The sequence below is a fragment of the Thermothelomyces heterothallicus genome, assembly GCF_042370625.1.
Source record: "Thermothelomyces heterothallicus CBS 202.75 unplaced genomic scaffold P884_scaffold_3, whole genome shotgun sequence".
NCBI lineage: Eukaryota > Fungi > Ascomycota > Sordariomycetes > Sordariales > Chaetomiaceae > Thermothelomyces > Thermothelomyces heterothallicus.
In genome coordinates, this window is record NW_027192564.1 from 1174304 (window position 1) to 1200791 (window position 26488).

The 26488-nt window shown below is 58.8% G+C and overlaps 8 protein-coding genes across 8 annotated transcripts; 2 read left to right on the forward strand and 6 right to left on the reverse strand.

The window, feature by feature from the left end:
• Positions 1 to 199: 199 nt before the first annotated feature.
• On the reverse strand, positions 200 to 3759 carry P884DRAFT_192474 (TAF1-like protein; the record flags this gene model as incomplete). Its single annotated transcript, XM_069437680.1, has 3 exons — positions 200 to 665; positions 717 to 773; positions 827 to 3759. 3 exons carry the CDS (start codon positions 3757 to 3759, stop codon positions 200 to 202), a joined length of 3456 nt encoding a protein of 1151 aa, XP_069300696.1.
• Positions 3760 to 4469: 710 nt separating this feature from the next.
• P884DRAFT_237320 (putative serine dehydratase domain-containing protein) lies at positions 4470 to 6452 on the forward strand. Its single transcript, XM_069440031.1, has 5 exons — positions 4470 to 4801; positions 4871 to 5005; positions 5106 to 5710; positions 5801 to 5901; positions 5968 to 6452. The coding sequence occupies exons 1-5, from the start codon at positions 4607 to 4609 to the stop codon at positions 6375 to 6377; spliced, it is 1446 nt and encodes a 481-aa protein (XP_069300697.1). The 5' UTR covers positions 4470 to 4606; the 3' UTR covers positions 6378 to 6452.
• P884DRAFT_327446 (ARP4-like protein) lies at positions 6453 to 8332 on the reverse strand. The gene is made up of 2 exons (XM_069445543.1): positions 8143 to 8332; positions 6453 to 8068 (listed from the first exon to the last, which is right to left on the reverse strand). The coding sequence occupies exons 1-2, from the start codon at positions 8195 to 8197 to the stop codon at positions 6720 to 6722; spliced, it is 1404 nt and encodes a 467-aa protein (XP_069300698.1). The 5' UTR covers positions 8198 to 8332; the 3' UTR covers positions 6453 to 6719.
• A 276-nt stretch (positions 8333 to 8608) lies between these two features.
• On the reverse strand, positions 8609 to 9748 carry P884DRAFT_297190 (PIG-P-domain-containing protein; the record flags this gene model as incomplete). The annotated part of the gene is made up of 1 exon (XM_069444490.1): positions 8609 to 9748. One exon carries the CDS (start codon positions 9746 to 9748, stop codon positions 8609 to 8611), a length of 1140 nt encoding a protein of 379 aa, XP_069300699.1.
• A 325-nt stretch (positions 9749 to 10073) lies between these two features.
• Positions 10074 to 15614, reverse strand: P884DRAFT_237326 (Golgi CORVET complex core vacuolar protein 8-domain-containing protein). Its single transcript, XM_069440032.1, has 3 exons — positions 15085 to 15614; positions 14585 to 15020; positions 10074 to 14523 (listed from the first exon to the last, which is right to left on the reverse strand). Exons 1-3 carry the CDS (start codon positions 15442 to 15444, stop codon positions 10268 to 10270), a joined length of 5052 nt encoding a protein of 1683 aa, XP_069300700.1. The 5' UTR covers positions 15445 to 15614; the 3' UTR covers positions 10074 to 10267.
• Positions 15615 to 16090: 476 nt separating this feature from the next.
• P884DRAFT_297192 (uncharacterized protein) lies at positions 16091 to 17320 on the forward strand (the record flags this gene model as incomplete). Its single annotated transcript, XM_069444491.1, has 1 exon — positions 16091 to 17320. One exon carries the CDS (start codon positions 16091 to 16093, stop codon positions 17318 to 17320), a length of 1230 nt encoding a protein of 409 aa, XP_069300701.1.
• Positions 17321 to 18168: 848 nt separating this feature from the next.
• Positions 18169 to 19248, reverse strand: P884DRAFT_275222 (uncharacterized protein; the record flags this gene model as incomplete). The annotated part of the gene is made up of 1 exon (XM_069442820.1): positions 18169 to 19248. The coding sequence occupies one exon, from the start codon at positions 19246 to 19248 to the stop codon at positions 18169 to 18171; it is 1080 nt and encodes a 359-aa protein (XP_069300702.1).
• A 4816-nt stretch (positions 19249 to 24064) lies between these two features.
• P884DRAFT_275223 (Metalloenzyme, LuxS/M16 peptidase-like protein) lies at positions 24065 to 25803 on the reverse strand (the record flags this gene model as incomplete). The annotated part of the gene is made up of 5 exons (XM_069442821.1): positions 24065 to 24452; positions 24530 to 25215; positions 25279 to 25356; positions 25464 to 25589; positions 25654 to 25803. The coding sequence occupies 5 exons, from the start codon at positions 25801 to 25803 to the stop codon at positions 24065 to 24067; spliced, it is 1428 nt and encodes a 475-aa protein (XP_069300703.1).
• Positions 25804 to 26488: the final 685 nt, after the last annotated feature.

Here is a 26488-nt window from a genome sequence, read left to right on the forward strand (position 1 = left end):
TCTCTCTCTCTCTCTCTCTCTCTCTCTCTCTCTCTCTAGGCTGGTAGTCCTCCCCCGTGAGCTCCTTGAGCTCACGAGAGGTAACTGGCTCCGACTCCGAGGCTCACTGAGCCTCCTCATTAACTAGCCTTGGTTGTTTCCTCCGGTAACGCGGTTCTGTCTACGCGAGAAAGAATGGGTCTGGCTCAGAGGTCAAAGGCTACTCGTCGCCGGAACCCCAATCCTCGGCATCTTCCCACGTTACGTGCTTCTCCTTGCCTTTGGAAGGCGGCCGTGGCTCCATGTTGTCCTCGAAGGAGCGCTTGTCCCAGCAACGGGGATCCCAAAACTTGTCACCCATGCGTGGGTTCTGGGTAGGCCGCCAACCGTCGCGCTTGCGAAACTTTGGGTACTTGCCGCCATCGAACAGGGCTTTGTTACGGGGTCGAGGTGCTTCCTTCCCAGAGCAGGGGCATACATACTTCTTGTTGGTCTTGATGTGGCCGACCTGGCCGCAGTTGGCACACTTCCTGGTTGTGCCAGTCACCTTCTCCGTAGACGGCTCGGGCGAGTCGTCGTCGCCAGGAATACCGCCTTCGCGCATCTTTTGCTGGAGCTTCTTTTGTTTCTCGCGCTTCTTACGCCGCTCTTTGTTCTTTTCCAGGCGCTCCTGTTCGATGCGGGCCCTATGCTCGATTTAGCGTTTCATGCTCCGACGGGGCGATTGCTTCACTTACTTCTCGAGAATGAGCTCATCCTTCTCCGGATCGCCGGTAAGCTGGACGTTGTAGATGCTACTCATCGGTCAGCGCTGTTGCTTGTCTCGGGCCACCGTCTCGACACCTACTCAATGTTCTCGAATTCCATTTGCCGCCGCCGCTTATTATATTGCGCGATGACGACCGGGTCGTGCACGATCTCGGTGACCACCTGAACCTCGCCGTTCTCGCCTTTGACCTCGCGGATGATCTTCAACTTGCGCCAGTTCAGGGCGCTAGCCTGGCTCTGGCTCACCACACTCTGGCCGTCGGCGGCGGCCGCGGACTGGGCCGGCTGGCTGTGCACGTTGAACCGTTCGTCCTCGTCCTCTTGGGCAAGGACGTCGTCGTCGTCGTGCTCCTGAGTATCTTCTAGGCTCTGCTTCTGCCGATTCCAAATGTCCCTCAGGGACTCGGTGTAGAGGTTGTCTTGGTTCTTGACATTGTACATGTGGCCGCCGTTGGCCTTTCGTTGTCGCTCTATGGCATCGGCAGACGTCGCGAGTGGACCATGAAGCTGCTCCAGGAAGCCGCCTTTCATCGAGGTTCGTAGGTAGCTGACGCCGAGGCCTTTGCCTGTCGGGTCCCCCGGGCCGTGAACGGCAATCATAGCCTTGCCGTGGCTGGCGTCAATGAAGGCCTTGGTGAGCCGCCACGGAGCCATTTTGTTAGCAAGAGCATCCGGCGGCAGCTCGTCACCCTCCATCACGTCATCGTCCTTGAACATTGCGTCGTTGATCTCGTACCCGCCGTTCTCAAGCTCGTGCGCTCCCACCTGCATAGCGTCGAGAAGGCAGACCTCTTCCGGACGGACGAGCTCTCGTATCTCGGACTCGGGCATGAGTTCCTCGCCTTCGGGAAGCACCCAGTTCCTCTGTTCCTTGCGGAATACCAGGAACTCCTTGAGCTTCTGACGGTTTTGCGACTCGTTGGAGTCGGCCACATGGCGAGTGATGTCGGTCAAGGTCACGTTATCACTGCGATGTAAAAGCCGGTAAGACACCATCTTCAGGCGGTTCTTGGCAATGTTCGTGACACGCCGAGAATGGGGCCCGGGCACTTCCATCGACGGCAAGATCTGTCCCACGACGAAGAGATGATCAATGTTGCGTAGGTACCACGTCGACCCGTTTCTGCCCGTGGTGCTCCGGCCCAGGATGAAATCGGTGCTCCTCGGCGTATGCTTGAAGATGGGAGCACGGAACATCTGGTTGTGCAGCGTGGGAACCGTCTCGCCGGGGTGGACCTGGCCGACCATGGCAAAGGGCGAGCGGTCTTCTGGCATCAAGATGTAGGGCTCTCCAAGCTCCCGCTTTTCCGGCCTGGCATCGGTGCCTTTGGAGCGGCGGTAGTAGTTGATTATCTTCTGACCCATGCCAAAGTTGGACAGGACGATGGGGATCTCCTCGCAGTACTCAAAGAGAATCGCGGTCGAGTTGTCGTTCATGGTGAGATCCGAAGAAGTCTGGAAGATTTCCGGGATGCGCTTGCCCTTGAGCTGCTTCTTCTTCTTCACGGTCGGAGGCTTGAACTTGACAAAAGTGAACGCGTCCTTCTTCGGCTGGAACTGGGGCCGATGGTAGCTGTGAGGATCGCTGGCGGACAGCTTCACCTTATAGTAGGGCCACGATAGCCTCTTTGCTGTCATGCTGTGCTCGACCGGAATGGAGGCCAGCGTGGCGCGGACCTTGCTCTGGCTGTTCTCCTTCAAGGCGTCGTAAGCGGTGTCCGATGAGAAGTTGAACCGTTGCGACAGGTCGCGGCCGAGGCGACCGTTGGCCATCCGCACCATCTTGTGCTGTACCTTGCGTCTCTTGGCGACGCGCTCCGATTCGACATCATCAATAAGGAGATAGGGATCGTTCATGTCGAGAATGACACGCTTGCCCAGCTTAGAGGTGGCCTCCTCGAAGTTGTCAAAGTTGGGCGCGGTGAACCGCGGAATGGGAGGAAGGCCCTTCGGAGTCTCCCTGTGCCGCTTCTTAGGCGGGGCGTCGAGGAACATCCTGTCCCAATCTTCATCATCGCCGTCAAGCTCAGTCTTAATGAGCATATTGTCGGGGACGTGCTCGGATTCGGCCGGGGACGGGGCCCGATTTGGGAGGGTGTCGCCTAGGCGGATCATCGAATCCCAGTCGTCACACACCAGGGCGATGTCGCGGAGGGTGTAGCCTCCGACGACCTCCGAATCGGAATCGTCTTCCAAGTTGAAGACCTCGAGGTCCGCTTGCTCGAGCGGCTCGGGTTCCTCGAGGGAGATGAGGCCGCGGGCTTCGGCATCCCGAATCCTCTGGTAAACGGACGACTGAGCGGGACCGGGGATTCGGAACAGCTTTTCTTGGTCGGCTTCGAGATCCAGGCTGAGCTTTGTCGGTACCAGTGGTTTCGGTGGCTTGACGGGTTTCTTGGAGATCCAGTGAGCCTGCTTCGGGCGGAGGATCTGGTTCCAGGGCAGAACGGCATTTTCTTTGAATCCCGGGAACGCTTGTTTCACGGCTTCGGCAAGGCTCTCGGCCGGAGGCGGGATATTGGGATCTTGGTTTGCGTCGCTCGGCTTCGGCCCGTGATCAAAGTTGAGAGCGATAAGGTCCTCGAGAGACTCGCGCGGTCGCTCGTCAACGTCCATGCGGTCTTCATCGTCGGCGCTCATCGGATGGGGGGACGACGCGACATCACCGTTGGCGCCCGCGGGCGACGAGGGCAAGTTCTCGCCAAACAGGTCGTCGTCGTCGTCGTCATTATCGTCGGTCAAGCCGGGGCCCTCGCCGCTAGCACCGCTCGCGGGAGGTTCCTCGTCGGGTAATTCATCGTCGCTGAGATCGATATCCTCGTAGTCGACGGCATCGTCGGCCTTGCCGGCCTGATCGAACGAGGCGCCCTGCTCGATTTTGCTAAGGAACTCGCCCACGCCGCTCGCGAGGCCCTTCTGAATTTCTTGGATAGCGGCATCATCACGGGCCTCTTGAACTTTCCAATCCTCATCGTTGAGAGTGTCAAAGTCGGGGTCTCCGTCGGGAGCCATGATGATGTCGGCGTCGGATTATCAGGTTTCGCGATGGCCTCGACGTTCTCCGGGCGCTGCGCGATGCGCGGACAGCTAGATCATGATACTCAACGCTGGAGTGTTAGCAGCGTTAGCAAGACGCGGCGCTGTGTGCAAGACAGAGTCTAATACAGCAGCTACTCGCGGCGGTTGCGCAGAAAGAAGGGGCGGCCGACCGATCGAAGCGAGTTGGAGAAGGGCTGCTGCTGGTTCCCGCGTACGCAGTTCGAAGGTCTGCCAAGCATTGGGGCGCCGTCGGCGCGGTCACAGGATGTGGGTCTCGAACTGGGGTGGGGACTGGATTTAGTTTTCAGGTAAGTAGCATACTGTAAACTGTACCTGAACCTATCCATACGCTCAGAAGCACGGAGCACTGATTACACTACACTACACTACAGCTTCACTACCTTGAAGACCCTTGTGACGCAACTGGCCGTTCTTGGGTGACAACCTCGGTAGCGCGAGAAACGGGTGTGCACCGAAACAACTCAGATAGGCGACTCGCTCCTCACTTAGATAGATTACGAAACCTCGAGGAGTTTCCTACGTTCGCTTGTGGTGTCTGACCGTGCCTTGTAACTTGTGCTTGTTTTCTCCTTGACACAATCCAATGGCGCTTCTTCTTCAAGTGCGATGTGTTGCGCGCCTTCCTTGTTTTTTTTACACTTGATTCCGCTGTGTGGGCCACAACCGCAGTTTCATCCCCGCAGTTCATGCTGGCAACTCCAACCCCTCAGTCACCTCCACTGAGCTCAGGTTGTCCTCAGAGATAAGGGTGCGATAGATATGTATAGTCCATCCAGCACGCCGAGTCGCCTCAATCACGATGGCGGCGCCCCTACGCGATGATTCCGAGCTCAAAACCCAGCTTCGATCACGGTTCGTGGGCAAGACGCTCAGCGAAGTGCCGACGCCCTCGATAGTGCTGGACCTTGCGAAGCTCGAGTTGAACTGCGAACGCATGCTCGAGGCGACGGAAAGACTGGGACTCTTGTGGCGGGCGCATATCAAGTCTCATAAAGTGAGCCTCGCCATGTGAAGCCTTTCCCATCGAATACCGGTCCCTAAATGAAGCCCAACTCCGCCCCAGACCACTGAACTCACACGCCTCCAAGTCGGCGACACCCGGACCTCGGCCGTCTCCCTCATCGTCTCGACCATCACCGAGGCGGAAAACATCCTACCCCTGCTGCAAGAGTACCAGTCCCATGGCCGGCCCGTCAATGTACGTACGCGTTCAGTGCAACCCCCCTTCCCTCTTTTTTTTTTTTTTTTCTTCTCCCTTTCCTGGAGCCCGCCCGCTGACCTCCTCGGAACGCGCGCAGGTCCTCTTCTCCTTCCCCCTCTTCCCCAGCGGCATCCCGCGCCTCGCAGCCTTCGCGTCCGCCCTCGGGCCGGGGTCCCTGACGCTGATGATCGACCACCCGGCCCAGCTGGCCGCTCTCGCCTCCGCGCCCGCGCCCTTCCCGCACCCGCCCCAGGTCTTCCTCAAGATCGACACCTCCTACGGCCGCGCCGGTGTGGCCCCCGGCACGCCGGCCTGCTCCGCCCTCGTCGACGCCGCGCTCGACGCCGAGGCCCGCGGCCTGTGCGCCCTGCACGGCCTGTACTCGCACGCGGGGCACAGCTACGGGGCGCGCGGCGGCGCCGCCGACGCGCTGGCCTACCTGGCTGCCGAGTTCCGCGGCCTGGCCGGGGTCGCCGCCGAGGTCGCCGCCCGCAGGAGGAACAACGGCAACGCGGCGAAGACGGAGTTGGTCCTGTCGGTCGGGGCGACGCCGACCGCGACGGTCGTGCAGCAGTTCGGACTGCTCCCCGCCTCCGAGGGGACCGGTGGCGGGAAACCCGACGAGAAGACGGGTGAGGTGGAGAGGTTGGTTGCAGACTTGAAGGGGCAGGGCTATGCACTGGAGGTCCATGCCGGGGTCTAGTACGTTGATGTTTTTCTTTTCTTTTTTTTTCTTTTCCTTTCTCCTTTGGATCTGCCGACTTAGTTGGGCAGCCTGCTAACCTGAGATAGTCCGACGTTGGATATGCAGCAGCTGGCTACGCATGCCAGGGACACGTCGTTGATGACGGCAGATGATATCGCGATCAGTGTGCTCGCAGAAGTGGCTTCAAGTAAGTCGACCATCACACAGGGCTATGGTTGAAGTGGTTGTATGAATTACTTATACGCCGGATCAGTTTACCCCGGTCGCGGCGCCAACGGTACGACTGAAGCCCTCGTCACCGCCGGCACCCTCGCCCTTGGCCGTGAGCCCGTCGCGGATAAGGGTGAGGTGCCGGGGCAGGACTATCACGGCTGGGGGTTTCTGATGCCATGGGGCTTGAACAACCCGGTGCCCGGTCCAGACTTCCCGCGGGTCCACGACGGCTGGCAGGTAGGCCGTATCAGCCAAGAGCACGGCATCCTGACCTGGCAGGGCAAGAAAGAGGACGAAGTCCCGCTTCAGTATGGACAGAGAGTCCGCATCTGGCCCAACCACAGCTGCATCGCCGGCGCTTGCTTTGACTGGTATCTCATTGTCGACAGCAGGAACAAGGGTCGCGAGGACCAAGTCATCGATGTGTGGCCCAGATGGCGTGGGTGGTGATATGTAGAGCATGCCGTCCGAGCGTGATTGAAAAGTCAGTTACCGGTGGTTTGGAAGCTCTCTGATAAAAAGGGGGGCTTATTGATCACAATTACGAATACTGCGCAGAAACAACACCGGCCCGGTTTTTTTTCTCCCCCCTTTGGAGGCCAGTTACCTGTCCCATCCCTTGACTACTCCATACGCCATCTTTCGATACCTTGAGCGTTACAAAATAGTGACTTCTTGCCACTGGTATCGTCATCTTTCTGACACTCCCTAGAGTTTTCATCTCGTGCCCGTTTCCCACATACCATGGCTTGCTAGCCGCTCGCCACCTGCTCCTGCTGTAACGCGACCTCTCTACTTGCAGCGCTTCTCCACGATACCCGCCCCGTTTTCGTCGTACTCTTTCCTCGAGATCCACATTTGGTGGAACGTGCCCAGGCTGGCCAGGATGCTCCCTCCGATCCAGGCGCCGAATCGCCTCTCGCTCGTCAAGCCGGCCGCGTGGATCTTGATCTTGAGGCCCGGGTACATGGACGTCAGCTCCTGGTTGAGCCGGTCGTTGAACCCGTTCAGCAGACTGGTGCTCCCCGTGACGACCACGTTGCCGAGCAGGTTCGGCCGCAGATCGACGTCGACCCCGTCCAACGCCGCCTTGATGAGGGCAGGAATGGTCTGCGCCTTGGTCAGGGTCGCCTCCTCGCCGACGGCCGGGTACGCGGCAGACTCGTCCCACATGCCCTCGGCCACGCGGAAGCGCTGCTCGCGCCACATCTGGTTGGAGCCGTCGGGCATCTCGAACACGCGGCCCGGCTGGCTTTTGGCGTAGTCCTCGTTCCCGGGGGCCATGAACCGGCCGGGGCCCCGCCATACCTCAACGACCGACTCCTTGAACTCGGTGAGCACGCGCTCCTCCTCGAAGGCGCGGAACGAGTCGGAGATGGGGAAGTCAAAGGTGCGCAGCCTGGCGTCGGCGGGGGCGCCGGCCTCGACGGGCTTCTTGTTCTCGACCATGAAAGTCGGCACGATGTCGACCTTCGGCTCGTTGTTCTTCCACATGGAGCGGATCTGGCCGCTCAGCCAGACTCCCGCGGCCGGCGATCGCTGGACAGACCTCTTGAGCACCATACCGTCGTGGACGGCCGTGACGCTCGTGTTCGATCCGCCGACATCGAGCACGAGGGCGGTAGCCTTGCCGGCGGCGAAGGCAGCCAGGACGGGGGTTTTACTGAGCCAGAAAGCCGGGCATCCCCAGCTTTCCATGCAGACCTCGATCGCCTTCTCGCGGGCCTTGGCCGGGTTCCAAGGCGCCTCGCTGACGAGCAGGGGGTTCTCGGCGAGCGGCTTCTCGAGCGCATCGGTGGCGTCTTCGTTGGCGCCGTTCTCTCCCATCTCCACGTCGCCGTCGTCACCCACGTTGAGGTTGTTCTTGCTCGGAGGGGTTGGCCGTGGAGGCTGCAGGCGGTTGACCAGCACGTGTTCCCAGGCGCGGGTGGCGGCGTCCCAGTCCTCGACGAGGCCATCGCGGTTCATGTAGTTGCGCACTTCGAAACCGGCACGCGGCGTGATTACCGGGTCGCCAAAGAGGTCGCGGCCGTCGATATGGCCATAGAAGGACGGGATGACCTGCTTAGGCATCTCCTCCCCCGCGTACCCCGCGCGGGTGTTGCAATAGCCGGGATCGAGAACAAGGGCAGAGACCTCATCTGCGACGGTTAGCGATCGAGCGAGGGGATGCGTAAGAGGCGTTGTCGGAAAGAAGTTTTGCGCTGGAGCTCACCTCCGCCGTAGATGTCGGTCGGCTGCACCGACGAGGATAACGGTTGTTGTGACATGCTCGATATCTGTGATGTGCTATGCGCAGTCCCGGCTCGGCAAGTACTGGGCAATCCGCTGGTGGAATGGAAGGATGCGATGGCAATTGCGCGGTCGCGTCTGACGCGTTTGGTGGTTGATTGAGCAAGTTGCGCCTCCAAATTCGAGAGTTGCAGCGAAGCAAGCACTCAATGGGCAAGCAGCGTTAGTTCAAAGGTGGGGCAGAGCTTTAGGCCTGCACGAGGAAGGAACAGCAGGGGCAGATGAAAGAGATAGCATCCCCAAATGGTTAATCAGGCAAATTCATTCCTTCCTGTTATCAAGCGAAAAAAAAACCAAGGCCAATTCACTCTATGGGTATCGTCCTAACCGCCTTTCAAGAACTCCAGCGCTGACTGCAGAAGAAGGGAAAATAAAAAGGAACCAAAACATTATATCCTCGTAATTATCACATCCTCATCCTCCAAGTCACTGTCATAATCCCTCCCTTCGCCATACAGCACCTCACAGACACCCGCCAAAGGCACGTCCATTACGGCATCCGTCCCCTCGTTCCAGACCTCCCTCCAATTCAACTTGGCCCCGTCCCCTGGCGCTGGTGTTGCTGCAGCTGCAGGCGCGGCCGCAGCCACAGCCGGCCCCTCTCTCGTTACGGTCCCCCTCCTCCCCCTTCTACCACCACCACCACCACCACCACCCCCACCCCCACCACCGCTACCATTACCACCAACCCCTCCTCCTCCTCCTCCTTCTCGACGTCTCTTGTCTCCCCTGATGATCCTCCCCTTGGAATCCACGACGGCCACATTGGCAGCCTCGTCCACGATGGTCTCGACGCTGTTGAGGGGCAGGGTCAGGATCTCGGTGTTGTAGGCGGCCAGCGCGACGTAGATGTAGACGAGCAGCATGACGAGGAAGCTGGGGATGGCCAGGGACCACCACCGGTTCGGGTAGTAGTAGATGCCCAGCGCGTGCAGGAAGGGCGAGGGCAGGTAGCTCCAGAGGAGGTAGATGAGGAAGGTGAGCGAGCTGAGCAGGTACAGCACGAAGCCGTAGTACTCGTACGTCGGCACCTTGGGCCGCGCGCGCGGCAGCGGCTCGCCCGGCGCCGCCTGGCTGGCCCCCGCCGTGGTGCTGCCGGCGCCGCCGTGGCCGTCGTCGTCGGACCCGTCGGGGGTCGTGGGGCGCGACGGGCGCAGGAGGGAGGTCAGCGACGGGGATGGGGGCAGAGGCGTTGGCGGGCGGCCGTAGAAGGGGGGGGCGAACGCGTGTTGGCTGAAGGGTTGTTGCGGGGGGCGCCCGCTATCGCCGTCGCCGTCGCCATCGTCTTCTTCTTCTTCTTCTTCTTCTCCTTCTTCTTCTTCTGCTTCTGAGCCCGACCCGGAAGCAGACGCGGATGAGTAACCTTGTTCGTCGTCCTCGTCGGCGCGACCGTTTTCTCCGCCGTGGTCGTGAATCGGATTGAGGTTGCTGGAGCTGGACGAGTCGTGGCGGGCAAGAGGCCGGTTGTCGTCTATGTTGGGAGTGTGAACGCCATCATCGTCGGCTTCTTCCTCTGGAGTTACTAGCATGGTGCTGTCATCAGAATGCCTGGGAGGGTTATCGCGATGCATTGGATGGTAGTGTCTGGGAGCAACCTCGGGAACCTTCCATGCTCTCTCTCTCTCTTTCTCTCTCTCTCTCTCTCTTGCCTGCAATCGATAACTAAACTCGCTAACGTTAAGTCAGGGACTGGGGTTGCAGTCAGCGGTGGAAAAGTGCAAGACTGCCAAGCAGCCCCACTGATCGGCAACTGCCTGTAGCGAGTCTTCTAGCAGCTAGTTACTCCGTAACTACACTATTGTAATCCGTACTCCGTACTGCGGACCTTAACAGCAACAGACCGAACTGACACGGGGCATTTGTGTGCGTGTGCAAACGGAGTGCGGAACCAATACGGAGACTCCCCTAACTTCCATACGAGCCTATTTAGTATTGGAACAGTTGCTTTCGCATCGCTTTTTCCCATTCGAAACCGGTAAACGGAGGAGCTGGTACTGAATGAGCTCCCCAGGTCTACACATAGAACCCCCCTCTACACTCTCATCCTCCTACCCATCAATGGGGCACCGATATTCCCCTTCCCTCCCCGATCCATCCTTAGCCAGCAGCGCTTCGAGGCAGCTCTGGTGGTAAATATGCCTGCACGCCAGTAAAACCAGCGGCTCCAGCCCCTGTTGTGTCTCCCTCTGTGCGGCTCCCACCATCCCCTCAAACCCCTCTTTCCGCGGATCGATCTTCCCGTCCAAGCCCTCACAGCCTGCGCCCTCGCCTGTGCCCTCCCCTCCCTTCTCCTCCTCTTCCTCCTTCTTCTGTTCTGCTTCCTGCCTCCACCTCAGACCCAAGTCCTTCCCCTTCCCCTTCCCCTTTCCGGTATACTCCTCCCCGCCGTCCTCATCTGCGCCGCTCATCATCATCATCATCATCGTCATACCTCCACTCCCCGAGTGGCCCACCCCCTTCCCGTTCAGCTCCCTCTTTCTCCTCCTCGCCCGCGCCGCCTCCCGCTCCCTCCCCTCCCAGGCCTCCCAGACCGCCCTCCCGCCCGCCACACCGGGACCCCAGACCCGCTTGCCGCACGCCTCGCACGTCGAGCCCCGCGGCCGCCACCCGCGCTGGCGCAGCTCGACGGCCTGCGAGACGCCAACGAACAGCGAGCGCTCGAGCAGCCGGTTCGACAGCCGCAGGATCGACTCCTCGTAGGCGTAGGCCGAGAAGACCGACGCCAGCACGGCGCGCAGGTCCGCCAGGTTGGGCGACGCGGCCGCCGCATGGGTGAGGAACGCCCGCAGGATGCGGAGGAAGGCCAGGTTCGTCCCGATCCCCGTGGCGGCGACCGTGTTTTGTCGGGCTATTGTTGCTGTTGTCTCGGCCGGGGATCTGGTGGAGGAGGGGGAGGAGGAGGGGGAGGAGGAGGCAAACGTGGATGCAGGGGAAACAGTAGACGTGGAGTTGAGCAGGGCGGTAAAAGCCGTCTGAACGAGGGAGCGTAGCATGGTGAGCAGCTTATCAGTGTCCAATTGGCCCGGGGGATGTGTGTCTGCGTTGCCGTTGGCCGTGGAAGGAGAATTGTCCGGCGGGGGCTGCAGCTTGGAGGACAGCCGTCTTGTGATCTGCACCGCCGTGTCGATCAGATCAAGCCAGAGATTCTCATCTGCCGAAAGTGTCCCATCGGACGACGTTTTCCGGCCTCGCCAGCTAGACACGGCCGCCCGCGACGTCTTGGTCTGCCCCTGGCATAGCCAGATGCCCACCATGACGAACTTGCGCAACGCGTGCACCAGTTCCTCGGCGGACGTTTGCAGGTGACGAGCATCGTCTCGGGAACCGTCGAGGAGGCCCTGCAATGCCGACTCGAGAGTTTCGAGGTGCTTTACCAAACGTCCCATGGCTTCTTGAATCTGGCCCTCCTTGGCCATCAGAATGACGGCCGCATCGATCACGCCCGTTTCCTCCATCGTCGGGAGCAGCTGTTCAAGCCTTAGGTTCGAAGACTGGACTAAACCAACATAATGCGAGACGTGGTCAGGATCAAACTGGCACATCAGCCGCAAGTAGTGCTCCACAAGGTCTCTGTCCGTCGAGCGGCCCACGCCAGTATCCTTTTCCGGCTCCAGTATTGCCCTCAAGTACGCGTACTGAAGGCCCGGCTGTGCAGCCACCGAATCCAAAACGTCTTGGTGTAGCTCGGGCGCATGTCTAGAGATGGTTTGGGCCGCCGTCGCGGGGTCGAGGCTGACGAGCTCCGCCGAATGCTGCTTGATAACCTGAAGGATGTCCTGGGTCTGGCGCCGCGTGAGACCTGCTCGGGGCCGCAAATACGTGTCAATGCAGTTGAAGACGTCTTCCTGATCCTCCGGGTCTTCGAAGTAGGTTTGGATCAGTCTACCGTACTGCTTGTCGCCTCGATAAATGCGCTTCAGGATGCGGTAGAAACCGGCTTCTCTGAAGAGTGGGATGAGTTCTGTGACATCTGCTGGTTGGTACACAGACAAGAGATACTCGGCGCTGAGCTGGGCATCCTCTGCTAGATCCCGGCCGGGATACTTGCAGAGCCCAACCAGGACCTTGTTTAAGGTCGAGCCGGGGAGGAGGAGGTATTGAGGGTATTTCGGCAGGTTCCTGGCAATAAACATGTCCAGGTAAATGGTCTCATTGGAGGAGAACTCCGGCGAGGCCATGATTTCCATCAGGATCTGGACGATGTACTGTCTGTTCACCGTCAGGCCGAAGATCTGCTCCTCGGGCAGATCCCGGCCGGGACTTCCATTCGGCTCTTCCGAGGAGTCGTTCAGAAAGGAATCCTCAAAGGCTTCGTTGAGAGCGCTCAGGAAGCTTGCGGCGTCAAAGCTCAGGATTAGCCGAAGATAAGGGAATGAAGGTTCTTGAGACTGGCTCGGCCTCGTCATTAACCTCTTGTTGCTACCCTTCGGCCATGTTACACTCTTCCCCGAGAAGAGCAGCCAGTAGAGCTCGGCTTTGGCGTTCCGCGCGACATCCTCGGGTAGTGCTTCGCCCGTTGGGTAAACTCTTCCAGTAAGGATGTAGGAAAGGTAGGGGAAGATCTTCAACGCGTTCACCGCAGATATCTCGGCGTCCATCTGGTCGCCCGAGGACTGCCCGTTTTGCATGATCGGTACGAGCAGAGAGAGAAGGTCGAACAGCGGTGTGATATAGTCTCTCAGTGCCTGGTTCCACACGTAGAGCAACGCGTCGTACAGGCTGTGCTGCTTGCAGAGAAGCGTGATCTGGTCCAGGTCGAGCGTGGCAGTGTCCAGGTGACAAATCACCTCCTCCAGCCGGCTCTCCCAGCCCTTGTGAACAAAGTGAGCGACCATCGCCTTCACGACCACTGGCGGGATGGAAGTGATCGACCGGTCAAGGACGTAAGGCTCCAGGGTCTCGAGAAAGATTCCCTCGACCCCAGCGTCTTCGTACCACTCATACATCTCGTCGAAGAGAAAGTCGACGTCGCCGACACTCAGACAGGCAGTAAAACACGTTTCGGACAGTTCTTGGAGATGGCGGTCGTCGACAGAATCCCTGTTCTTCTGCCTCTGGCCAAAGGCGTATTTCAGCGACGCGCTCATGATTTCCATCAGCTTGTCCTGGACCATGGAGTGCCTCAACGTGGCATCTTCGGGCAAACCGACGGTCAGCTTATTGGTATCTCCTGTGTAGTACGATGTTGCGAGCTTGATGGCGCCAACGTAGTCGCCATTCTCCATGAGCGCGATGAGGCGGTCGGCCCAGTTCGACAGCGCCCCTATCGACACGTCGTTGAATCCAAGGAGGAATATCCGTCCTTTGTAGGTCCTGAAGCTCATGTAGAAGGCGTCGGCGACAACACCGTGCATCGACGGGTCTTCTTCGTCGAGCTGCTCCACCAGCGCGCCAAGCTGCTTCGAAAAGAGGTCGACGTGATATATGTGTTTGTGAATCAGGTCGAAAGCCTCGGTCATGCGCATGCTCCGGTCCTCAAGAACGATGAGCCGTTGAGAGATTGTGAGGACGGTCAGGACCGACCGGCTCAACCACTGCACTGCGACGATCGCCTCCTCGCATTTCCACCGGCTCCGCGCCCTGAACCTGAGGCTCGGCGGCTTGTCCTTGTCCTCCGAGGGGATCTCGTCGACGTCCAGGACGGTGAGGACGTTCGACCAGCAGTACACCAGTTTGACCTTGGAGATCTGGCTGCCAGTGACGGGGTCGGCCACTTTCAGCTTGACGGCGGGGAACCAAGCCAAACAACCTGTCATGGGGCTGTGGGCGGCAACCTCCTTTGGCCGGGCGGATTTATGTTGGGTCTGGGCAATCGGGGTGGTGGAGACGATGACGAGCAAGTAGGGAGTGAGAATCGCGGTGAGCCCCATGGTGTCGGTGGCCATCTCGACGTTTCCCAGAGGGAGAGACGCAAAGGCCAAGACGGTGCTGGGCTTCAGGGTCTTCCCCGGAGGCGGCTGTGAGTCCGGGTATCGCCCCAATATCCGCGTCGTCTTGACGGTCCTACCGAGGGCTCCGGTGCCCCTGGTCGCGAGGTGCGAGAAGGCCATTCCGCGATCGTCCGCTGATACGAGAGCCGTGTGCCGGGTGCCGAGGAAACCCAGATGCGTCACTTTGACGTTCTGCACATGACCGTCGCTCGGCGATTTTTGTCGGTGTACCGGATCTAGATGAGGGATACTGAGGAAGGGCCTTGCAGCTCTTGAGGTGTCCCACGTGAATATGTTGCCGTTTGCATGTCCGCCGGCAATGGTGGTGTGATCCGCCGATATGGCGATCGCGGTAACTGGCCCGGATTCGACAGCTGGAAAAAACGGTCAGTGCCATGAGGTGCGTTAGGAAAGGGGCAATGAGACGGGCCACACCTTTCGTCCCCGGGCCGATTATCAGCTTGAGATTCTGGTTGTAGTCGAACACAAGGATGATCCCCTTCGAAGTGCCCAACACGACAGTGGCCGAAACGGCAAGGCATGTCGGCGAGCCGAAGTTTCTCCTGCCCGACTCGGAAAACACCTGCCCATTGAGCTTCCTCAGTTTTGTCCAGCGCACGACCTCCCACGGCGGCGAGGGGGTTTCGGGTCCCTCCGGATCCAACAGCAACTGGCTGCTTAGCGATACGTTGCGGCTGTGTGCGGACAAGAATGCGGGCGACGAGGGGCGTGGGGAGGTGAGGTGTGGCGACGAGATACGGGACTGGAACCGCCGATCGAAAGGCCGAAACGAAGGCGTCGGGCTGGCCAGGCCGGCACGGGAGGCACGGGAGGGCAGTAGGCTGCTGCTGGGCGAGGAGACGGCGGAACCCTGCACGAACATGTCAGCCAGTCTTCGGTGGCCGTCCGGCTCCCATTTTGTCATTCCTAAGTACCTGTATAGACGGCGTATCGTCTGGGACAGAGAGCGGAGAACCAATGGGGCTGACCGCGACCGCGACCCGGGGTGCGGCATCTGTTGACCCATCATCCTCGGACGGCGTCTCGCCTGCTGCCTCGACCAGTTCTCCATAGCGGTGTGCAATGGAGCTGGGCCCAGCTGGGCGAGGTGCATCCGAGTCCGTCTCGGGCTCTCCCTGCTCGATAACGTCGGCAATGTGATCCTCGTCCCGCTCGCCCTTCACTGTCTCCCCGTCATCCGAGCTTGAGCCGTCGTCGTCGGCGGGGTGCAGTTCTGGTTCGTCGGCCATGGCGCCCGCCGGGCTATCCTCCTCCCGGGGTCGACTCAAACTCATCGGGTGTTGGAAACAGGAGACATTGCTCCGTGAAGAGACCGTCTAGTTGCGTTCCGCCGCGGGGTGCAAGAAGTTCGCTGTTATCGAGTGTCTGATTCGTCGCAGACTATGGAACATGCGCCGCGTCTGCCGGGGAGAGCTTCGCTACTTCCTGAAGAGTGGCGGGGCTGGTCGGATGGTGGTAATTACAATCGGCAGCTCATAAGAAACATTCAATGGGTCATACAAGATCCGCACAACTCAACTAAGGCGCGAGAGAGAGTCGAGATGGTTGTTGGTCGGCGGTTTGGCCCAGTCGAGGCGAGGATGCCTGCAGCTGCAAGTTCCCAATTCGGTTACGCAGCTTCCCCCCCCCCCTGCGCACTCCAACGTCAGCTCGCACTGCTCTGTCCAGTGGGGAACTGCTGAACTTCGTAGCTTATAACTAACAGGCCACTAACGTTAACCTGGTTACCTAAGTTTATCGATAGGGCTGAATTGCAGTGCTTCCTCTGGCAGCAACATCTAAGAATCGGTCAACACCAGTCCATGTTCAATCACCTACCTACCTGACCTTTCAGTCCGAAATATTTGCCAAAAGAAAAAAAGGGGGGGAAATAAAAAAGGCGACTCAAGCTAGCCGACAGCAAAATACCTCGCAGTCACCATGGCGTCCATTGGGCCACAACTCCCTCCGCACCTACAAAAGCGCAAGCGCACTCCAGAAGACGAGGAGGCAGAGTCTGGTTCGCCCCCCCCAAAGGCCTCGCGCCGAGAAAACGATGATGAGATCCCGCTGGACGACGACGACTTGGATGACGCCTTCGGACCAAGCGCACCAGGTCCCACGCGCAACGGTGACACAGAGGAGACGGCATCTCGACCAAAACCGGTGGTCGGCCCTTCGCTACCACCATCAGTCGCAAACAACAGCACGCCCGCCCCGGGAGCCGAGAAACGATCGATTGGCCCCTCGCTTCCGCCCACAAAACAGCCATCGGACAGCGACGAGATACCCCTCGACTCTGACTCGGACCAAGATACGCCCGGTCCCGCGCCTCCTCCTCGCCCTCCCAAGCGCGTGCTCGGCCCTGCGCCGCCGCCAGCCGACCTCTCGGAGCGCCCGACGAACGACCCCGACGACTCCGATTCCTCAGAAGACGACGACGACGACTGGGGCCCGGCCCTCCCCGGCGAGTCCTCCACCCGCTCCCGAGCCGCAGCAGCAGCCGCCGCCGCCGCCGCCACCTCCTCCCTCTCCGAGCCTGAACCCGGCAGCACCGCCCCCAAGCGGGACGACTGGATGCTCGCGCCGCCGACGAGCAGCGGGCCGCGCGCCCCGGATCCGACCAAGCTCCGCCCGCGCAAGTTTGCGACCGGGCCGCGCGCCGCCACGGCCGCGGACGGCCGGCCGCCGGCCGGGGTCAGCGCGATCTGGACCGAGACGCCCGAGGAGAAGGCCCGCCGGCTGGCCAACGCCGTGCTGGGGCGCGAAGACCCGAACGCGGCGCCACCCGCCGCTGCCTCGCGGGGACCGGAAGTCGTCGGCGGCGGCGGCAGCAGCAGCAGCAGGAGGGCGGACGCGGCCCGCGTCAAGTCCTACGTCGAGCAGACCCGGGGCAAGAGCCTCGTGGAACAGCACCAGGAGGCGCGCGCAGCGGGCAAGGCGGCGGCGGCGTCCTCTGCGGCGCGGCTCAAGGGGGACGGTGCCAAGTGGGGTGTCAAGGCCGGCGGCAGTGGGGATGGCGACGACGAGGAGGACGACCCCAGCAAGCGGGCGTTTGACTGGGAGAAGGACATGAAGGTGCTCGGGCGGATCACCAACGCGCAGCGGAGGGAGCTGCTGAATAGGGCGGCGAATTTTGGAGATAGGTTCCAGAGTGGGAAATTCCTGTAAATTTGGAAGAAGAGAGCATCACACATGTCGCGGCAGGTTTGCGGTTGGCCTCAGGATTTTGATTTTCGAGACGTTATCTGTGACAGGCTAGAACTTGGCTTTAGGTGCCCGACTCAATAAAACATCGCGACCGGAGCTGGCACGACAGAGGGTGGCGGAAGAAACCCATGAAGTGCAGATGATTACGATGCCCATTTTAGCTCTCGCGGCGCGGCGCATGCGCCCAAAATACACAAGAAACACCCAAACCCACCCTAGGCCTGGGCATCCAACTACCACCAGTCGACACCCAAATTCCCCCCTTTTTCTCCCATTTGCTAACCCGCATCCATACTTCCAAGCAAATCAAAGCATACCACCCGTCCACCCACCCGTTCCAATAACTCCATACTACAAATGAGGAGAGCGTCCTCCGGATCCCATGAAACCTGTGTGCTATGCAAAGGTCAAAGACTGATGACATGTGTGCGAAATGAACGGCGCGATCAGGGAGAATAGTTGAGACTTCAACGACGGTCTGCGGCTAGCCAAAGGCTGTGCGCTGAGATATCGGACCGTCGACGGCAGTCAGGATTCGACAAAGATTCGTATAATAAGATAGCGTATGTGCGACATGCTCACCAGCGCCTCGAGCGGTGCGCAGGTGGCTATAATGTGCTGACGGTATCGGCAGTATTGATGTGACCTCAAAAAGTGAAGACGTTGTATATCGGCGAGGAAAAAATTAGACCGGAGTAGATCGCATCCCCACGATATGGTGTGGTCAATAGTGTGCTTTCAAATGGCCGTCGAAGATATTCCGGTGTCATCTTTGCTCGCGATGCAGCATCGGCGTCGCCTAGACCGTACTAACTTTGTGTGTTCCGAACGCCTGCTTCAAGCTGCGACGGCGTGGTGGCTGTGTTGTTGCCGGGCATTGCGGGGTCCGATCCCGTCTGGTTGTTTTGACCCCGGCCAAACCGGAGTGCTGGCATTGCACTCCTCAAGCCAGAGAGCAGACCGCCAGTCGGCGCTTGGTCTGCTGATGGAGTTACGGGGCTTGACCTTGACCTCCGACCGCCGGGAGCGGCAGAACCGCTCGGGTCTCTCGCCCGAGAGCTGGTCGCTCCCGAACGATCCATCCGCCCAAAACTGAAGAAGGATGGTCGCGGTCTCCCTGGAAGGTTCATCCGCTCGCTCCGAGTATTGTTAGGGAGCGTGACCTGAATAACGGCCGGCGTATCCTCCCCTGTTTCGGCGGCTGGAGGGCGAGGTTTGGGAGTGTAGTAGTCAGCCTTGCACAGCGGACAACACGCCCTCCTCGTGGTAAGCCATGGGTCGATGCAGACAGCATGGAAAGCATGGCCGCAGGTCAAACCGCGCACATCGTCGTCATCCTCTAGCGTATCGATGCAGATGGCGCACGTATCGCCCGACGTCCCGACGCACTCTGGCGGGAGAGCAGCGTCGATATGTTCGTCTTCCTCTTCCTCTTCATGTGAGGCCCGGCTCTCATGGTTCTGGCCCGCGGCACTCTCCGGCTCACGATTAGAATCCGTAGATGTCCGATTAAGACCACCAACTGTACTCGAAGTACTCTCCTTTGGCACATGCCGTGGAGCCTGGGCTTCGGGCTTCTCTGCGGTTTCCGGCGCGGGGTCGGCCGCGGGTTCCGTTGTGGTCCCGGTGGCTGTAGCGCTCGTCGTTGGCCGGTCGTCTGTTGACGCGCGCTCTTTTGATGGCAACTCCTGGGCGACGTCGTCCGCATCACGGATGCTATTTGGCCGGCTTTGGGGGGATGAGACACCACCTCGGGTCGGCAATCCTTCTTGTGCGCGGCTGGCAACCCAGGTCTTGTATTTGAGCATCGGAAACTTCTCGTTGACCTCGTCTATTGGCATCAACTTCTTTTCCCTCCGGCGACGATGCGGGCGGGGCATGTTCTCCATGTTGATCGGCTCGCCTTCTTCGTTTCGCATTTGACGAGCCCGCGCATTATACCTGAAGCAATACTTGACGCCAACGATGATCCTACCCAGTGTCAGCGGGTGACGGCCGAGGGGGGAGTCGCCATCTCATCGAGCGCAAGACTCACCAGAGGTTGGTGAAGACGACGCCGAATCCCAGGGCGACGAAGAAGAGCAGAGATGACGAGTTACCGCCGCCGCCTCCTCCTCCTCCTCCTCCATTATCACCATTGCCGCCGCCACCACCTCCTCCATTGCTTCCCGAATTTCCTCCTGCGGAGCTGGATCCCCCATTAGCAAGCGTGCTGCTTCCAGTCGGCGTAGCAGCGGCTGACGTTGCCGATATCGAGGTGACTGGCGGCGAGGTCGCAGGGCTCGAGGCTGCGATGGAAGGCGAGAAGGCCGACGTCACAGCCGTTTCGGCCGCCTGCCTAACCACCACCCGTGCAGCTTCCACGACGGCAGGACTTAGAAACGGCATCTTGTAGACGACGATGTTGCGGCTCGGCGGCGACTTTGAACGGTCTACGGGCGCAGCGCGTCCATCAGGCGATGGTTGTTGGAGAGCGCAGGCATTGGGTGGGACCGCAGCCCAAAGAAACAGGGTGCCTCGACGACCAGCATGCAAGGGAGAAAACCGGCCGAATGAGGGAAGTGCGATCCGAATCCAAGTGGAAAAGGCGAGATACCCCGAAGGGTTGGGAATCACACTGATCTGAAGAAGCCGACAGAGTCGGGGAAATGGAGCGCGAGCATTCAGCGAGCTCGGGGAGTGGAGAAAATCGATGGAAGGGGACCAAAGGGTCTTAGAATGAAATGGGTGATTGAAGCTAGTTTGTTCGGGGCGGCAAGGTAGGCGCTGACCACCTCTCTGCGTCTGAGACTTGGGAATCGGGGGTGGGGGGGCAGGGAGGGAAGGATAACGAACAGAATCCGCCGCGAGAAGGCGGGCTGTGTCGAGTACGGATGGCAAAGAGGTGAGATTTGTGGGGCAGGCCCTTCTAGGTGTGGACCGGGTGGTTGCAGGGGGGCTGGAGTCCTCCTGTATGGAGGGGCGCCGTCCGGAACAGGCGGGATTGACAAGGGCATTGCCAAGCTGGGTTGAGGAGCGCTGCACCCCCAGGCCTCATAACCACAACAGCAACCGGCTTGGGCCATTCCAGTCGCCTGTCCGGCGGTGCGGGCACGCGCAAGATGGGATGCAGTAGACAACTAACGGCAATATAGGCAAGAGATGGAGGGCACGTGCCAAACAACTACCACAAAATGATCTCATGTTTATTACTCAACCGGGGAAGTCGTGCCCGAGCACTGCACATGCTGGGTCCCTGTCGCTCATTCATCGAGCCTGATATGCCAGGACTGCTGTTCCGCAGGGCGACATCACTTCGCCTCCCTCAGTCAGAGCTGGCCGGAGCCCTGATGAAACCCAGCAGGCAGGCTCGGCTCGTCCAATCGCTTTCGCCTGATGACTCGCTCTGTTGGCGCTGCTACCGCTGCCGCTGCCGCGGCCGCGAGCGCTCCGACCGCTGGGCAGGTGCGACATAACCCTCGCCGGGGGTTGTCAATTTGTACATTACGTTCTGAACTCTGGTCCGCGCGCAACCGCTGTGTAATACACTAAACGAATCCTTACGCATGTTTTGCGCGAAAGACCGAGCTCTTGCGGCTCGACAAAATATCCCTGCGCGGTCTGGTTTTGAGTTGTAGTGTAAGGGATCGAATATGGCCAGGCTGGAAGCGAGAGCGGGCTGCCCGCATCTAACCACATTAGGAAGCATGACGGAAGGAGCTAGAGCCGGCGTGCTGAAGACCGATTTCTTCAATGAAGGGCAAGACTTGGAGCGACTCTCGGCGCCTGCAGCATGAGGTGTTCATACGGGCGTATCACAGATATCCGATCGACACTGCATCACTAGCGGGCGGCATCCTCGTCACACTGCGGAGAGAAACAAGAACAACTACTACGTGTCCGGGCTTTCGTTTGGTGAACTGTAAGACCAGACTAGCCTATTTTCACAGGTCGTCTGCTCGATGAGGTGCCCATGGGATGTTACTGCGTACCTAGGGAGTGTAGTTTTTGGACCTCAACTCTAGCACAACCTACTAGGTAAGTAAGTGCCGCTGTTTCCAAGACGGGAGGGTAAGTGCGAATAAGGTAGGTATTTGGCGTGCATTGGAAACTAGTATACGACATACGCACCTCGGATTCTGCCAGGAGTGAACTCTAACCCCGCCGTCCGCTATACTACCCTACGGTTCCCTTCTCTCGAGAGTGTAGTGTGCAGAATCAAATCGAACCACGGCACATGCACCCTGCTGCCCAGGGTCTCATTGAGCGCGGATTTGGCGGGTCATGCAGTACGCTGTACGATGCGTATATAGAGTTATGTGCTGTATACATACACGACTCCTACTGCAACCAATGTGTGCATGCCCGTCTAGACAGACAAGCCCAGACTCCGTTGTATGTTTGTGCGCAATGTGGAGGTATGTAGTGTACGTACAAGTACACCCTACTGGTACGGTACACTCCACAACTTGGTGTACATACACTAGTTACACCGTAGAAGGCAAATCCGCCCTCAATATCGACTTTATCCTTACACGGCGACTTGCACGGTACTGGGTGTTGTGGTGACTCCGAACTCAAGTGTATACGCAGGTGTCCATGGAGCTTGGTGGGAGTGCCCGCAACCTAACAAGCAGGTTGCCATTGCAGGTCTGGTCGGTCGCCTGGCCGCTGACCTCGACAGACTTCGCCCCAAGAGAATGGAAACTTACCGAGATGGCTGACTGAGTACCTGCTCCGCCAAAACAAACATACCCTGCATGACGATCCTTTCTGAGTTCCTGCCACGAAGGAATCGAGTCTCGCCCCGCCAAAAAAAAAAAAAAAATGCACTGTCTGGGCACCGTGACGACGCGTCAGCATTCAGCGACTGGGCGAGTGTGGCTTTGCAAGGCAGAAGAGGCCAACTCGCGAATCAACAGCCATGCCGGCCAGCTCAGCGAGTTGGACAGCCTTCTCAAAAGCATCTAACCTCCTGGTACCTCAGGTAGGTACATACATCAAGTTAAGGTAGGCACGGTCCTCCGTACGGAGTACAGTATGTACCAAAGGTAGTTATTTGGAAGGTGCATTAGACTTGTAGGTCTCGAGCGGGGGTGGGGCTTATCTCCCATCTTTTGTGGCCTCCCTCCTCCGGACCTGGCGACGCGCGGAGGCCCGGCCTTCTTCCCACCCCGACCACCCCGAGAGACCCGAGTTTTCTCCAACTTGAGCCGGGACACCGATACCCGTCCGATCCCGATCCCGTCTTGCCCCAAGCCAAAAAGCACGGGACGCCAAGGAGTCGAGAAGGAGGCGATGCTCTCTATGCTCTCGTGGTGCCAAATATCACCAGAGAACGGATTACAGGGGTACTATACATTCCGACGGGCATCGAGAGTACTTGGCAGGAATGTATGCTTTGTCTAATTATGTAACAGCCAAAACAGCCGACTTTGACAGTGCGGAACCGAAGGGGAAAATTTCAATAAGCTAGCCGTTTCGAGCCCGAAGTCGGCGGCTTTCCTCTCCTTAAACTATCTGTATATACGCATATACATACACTATAGTAAGCATTCACTAAGTGGATGCTTGGGATTCTTGGTCAATAAACACATGCACTGTATAATAAGGGACTCAAAACAAGTATAACCGGCTCTCGCTACCATTCTGGTTTGATCTCGAGAGACGCCAACAGAACCTCATCTGACTCCGTCTCACAGAGGAGACGCAGATTGCCACAACAAAAATAAAAATAAAAATAAAAAAAATAAAAAATAAAAAGGCCCAACCCACGCGGGAATAGTCCGGAGACGACATTGTCCCCATAGCAAGCCTCGCATATCTTCTGAGAAGGACAATCGAACCCTCTAGGTCCTGTAACTCTACAAAGGAGGTTTTTTTCAAAGTCAACAACTCGAAGTTACAGGTCAAGCCATGACTTGAGGTGTGCAATTATAGTGTCCGGCGGCGGAGCACCTGGTCTTGAGGCACGAGGGCGGTACAATAACTTATGCTCAACGTCGAGCCATATCTTCAGCAGCGCCTTCTCTCTCTCGCCGAGTGTCTCCTCCTCGACCTGGTAGTCTCTGGTAAACCAGAGGTCCCGGACGTAGTTATCGAGTCCAATCGGGCGTCCGCACTGCTTGTCTTTCAGCGACCGGGGCCTTTGACAAGCCTCTTTGTCTGTAAGGTAGCCGCTGGACGGTGCGATGCATTCTCTCCACTGAGTGATCCGCTCCGGGAGACGGAACCCTTTCTTCATGAAGTCCTTGATTCCAGAACTGGCAGCGTGGTTTCCGGTATGTCGAACCTGCAAACCGGTACCTGCCAATCATGGAATCTGGGACATCGAGTTCTGCTGCATTTTATTTCGGATTAGCAAATACACAACTTGATCGATTGGCTTCTAGGCACATCAATAGACGCTCACATTTATCCAGCCACCAGCTCGAAGCGCTTGGTGCAGGCGTCCAAAAGGTTGTAATGTCAAAGTCGACAACGTCTCTCCCTCGCCTGGTGAAATTGTGTGGTTCGTGGTTCCGTTGTAAACAAAAGAAGCAGGATCGATTGATCTATGTCTACCCGCCCGCCCCCTACAGTACATTTCACGTGTTGGCCTCGGATTCAACACCGATTATAATACACTGACCCGGGCGCCCCTCTCTCTCTCTCTGCATCACAACCGAATCCCCCAACTCTCCCAACTCCTCGTGCTTTTTTTTTACCAGCAGCTGATCCTCGCCTTTAAAAGTTCCTGCTCATGTCGGCCCGGATCCTCGCGTAGTCAAAGAGGCCCTCGATGCTGCCGACAGCGCTGATGGCGATATCCTGATCCCAGAGTTTCCTGTTGGCAAAGTCCATAACGTCCTTCTCGGTGATGGCGTCAATGATGCGCTCGATCTCGGCGGGGCTCATGCGGCGGCCAGTGTTGACGATCTGCCGGCCAATGTCCTCGGCGACAGCCGTGGTGCCGTCCAGAGACAGGAGGATGGACGCCTTGAGCTGGGCCTTGGCCCGCTCAACCTCGGCCTCGCTCACGTTGCCCGACAGGCGCGACCATTCGCGCAGGGCAAAGTGCACCAGGTCGTCAACAGTCGAGAGCTTGTCGGTGACCATGTAGATACCCCAGAGACTGCGGAAGAATCGGTTAGCAGCAGGACCCTGATTTGCTACGACAAGAAGGTCAACAAATGATGGAATGGGGCCTACCCGGTGTCGCTGTAGCTGGTGGAGAAGCTCATGAAGCTGTTGGCCAGGTCATTCTTGTGGACGATGCCGCTGAGCTTGCTGCCCTGGTGGGGAGCGTTGCCGAGGGCCTTGTCGTAGTTGCCGACAATGGCCTGGGCGACGAGCGCGGTGAAGTAGTCGGGGTCGTTCCAGCTGACACCCTCGACGGCGATCGCAATGTTGGCCGTCGGGATGGTGTCGTCGCGGATCCTGACGTCAGAGCCGATGAAGTCGGGCTTCTTCTTGGACAGGAGGTAGGCGCTGGTCTCGGGAGCCTTAGACGGGAGCTTGGAGAAGTACTTGTCGGCCATCTCGACGAGCTGCTGGTGGGGGATACCGCCAGCGCCAACGAGAACCATGCGGTCGGCCGTGTAGTTGTTCTTGATGTAGTTGACGAGCTCGGTCCGGGTAATGTCGCGGATGTTCTCGCGGGGGCCGAGGATCGTGCGGCCCAGGGGCTGGTGCTGGTAGGCAGTGGCATGCAGGTGGTCAAAGACAACCTCCTCGAGCTGCTTCTCAACCTCCTCGGCCTCGCGCAGGATGACGTCGCGCTCCCGCTCAATGGCAGCCTCCTCGAGCTTCGAGTTCTGAAGAATGTCTTGCAGGATGTCGACGCACTGAGGGACGTCCTCATTGAGGGCCTTGGCGAAGTAGACGGTGTTCTCGCGCTGTTTCCGGTATTAGCGATCGACGTGGAGGAAACCGAGATACAATCTTGGGTCACGACGAACCGAGGTGTAGGCGTTCAGGTGAGCGCCCATGTTCTCAATCTCGAGCTCCAATTGCTGCTGTGTCCTCCTGGTGGTGCCCTAATCAAACGCGTAAACGCGGTCAGCCAACAATTCTCGGATATACATATACATATATGTATATATATATTGAGCAGCATCATGCGCCCGGAAAGCTGGCACCATACCTTGAAGGCCAGATGCTCGAGGAAGTGGGCGGTGCCGTTGGTCTCGTCGGTCTCGGCGCGAGAGCCGGCATCGATCCACATGCCGACAGTCGAGGTCTGGGCGTAGGGCGAGTATTGAGTCGCGACCTATTGATAGCAATGCGAGTCAGCGACGGCCCGGGCAAGGTCAATGGGTGCCGGCGGAGCTCACAGTCAGGCCATTCTTGAGTGTTGTGGTCTCGGTCTTGATGGCAGGCGAGGAGTGCGGTGTTGCGAGGCCTCGCCTGAACGGCACAGAAAGCCCTCCAGCGCGGCCGCGAAGGCCCTGCGCGAGGTTCAGAGCGAGTCTCCGGGACGCCATGGACGCGGATGTGGAAGGGGAGGGGTGTGGGAAATGAGTGGTTTGAAGGAAAGTCCTGGCTCCTTCGATCGCTTCAAAAAACTACGGTATGCAGCGTAATTTTGCCTCACTTCCAAGGCCAGCTCGGAAACGCCCGGGCCAAAGCTGGCTTCGGAGCTGCTGTCACGTGGTCCTGGTACCCATTGTCCGGCAACTTGTCTTGGCGTTTGGAAATTCGGCCTTTGCGATTGGCCACGGCTAACCTTTGCTCTCCGTTTGAATCTGAGAGCCATCCAGCATGAGCTCGACAATCGTTGAAGCTCAAAGCTCCCCTCGGATCGCGCTGCAGGTTTCGCGCGCTTACCACTGCCGTGTGCAGGCATTGCATTCTCTGCAGGCTCCAATCGCCAAAGACGGCTTTGGATTAAGAGAGGCCCAGAATCTGCCCGGTCAATTGGACACGCAGGCCGCTGATGACAGAAGCTGATAATTCCCACACGAGGCGGGCTCACAGGGGAAAGAAAGCTCTGGTCAGTTTCACAGGGCCCGGCACATCCCAATTCTCTCATCCGGTTGGTTGTTCCTTGTCTTAAAGCCTCAAACAATGGCGCCGAGCACACTGTTCCAGTCTTCGTTCTTTTTTTGTTTTTATCCCTCGTGCTCGCCCAGGCCTGGAGTTCTCAACTGGCGTGTTTGTACCCACTAT

What these genes read in the sequence shown, in the direction of transcription:
- P884DRAFT_237320 (XM_069440031.1), top strand. Translation starts at nt 4,607, where the DNA reads ATGGCGGCGCCCCTACGCGATGATTCCGAGCTCAAAACCCAGCTTCGA. An exon ending in CCCATGGCCGGCCCGTCAAT is followed by an intron (nt 5,006 to 5,105) that starts GTACGTACGCGT and finishes GAACGCGCGCAG; the next exon opens with GTCCTCTTCTCCTTCCCCCT. An exon ending in GAGGTCCATGCCGGGGTCTA is followed by an intron (nt 5,711 to 5,800) that starts GTACGTTGATGT and finishes AACCTGAGATAG; the next exon opens with TCCGACGTTGGATATGCAGC.
- P884DRAFT_327446 (XM_069445543.1), bottom strand. Translation starts at nt 8,197, where the DNA reads ATGTCACAACAACCGTTATCCTCGTCGGTGCAGCCGACCGACATCTAC. An exon ending in GACCGACATCTACGGCGGAG is followed by an intron (nt 8,069 to 8,142) that starts GTGAGCTCCAGC and finishes TAACCGTCGCAG; the next exon opens with ATGAGGTCTCTGCCCTTGTT.
- P884DRAFT_237326 (XM_069440032.1), bottom strand. Translation starts at nt 15,444, where the DNA reads ATGAGTTTGAGTCGACCCCGGGAGGAGGATAGCCCGGCGGGCGCCATG. An exon ending in ACGATACGCCGTCTATACAG is followed by an intron (nt 15,021 to 15,084) that starts GTACTTAGGAAT and finishes ATGTTCGTGCAG; the next exon opens with GGTTCCGCCGTCTCCTCGCC. An exon ending in AATCGGCCCGGGGACGAAAG is followed by an intron (nt 14,524 to 14,584) that starts GTGTGGCCCGTC and finishes CGTTTTTTCCAG; the next exon opens with CTGTCGAATCCGGGCCAGTT.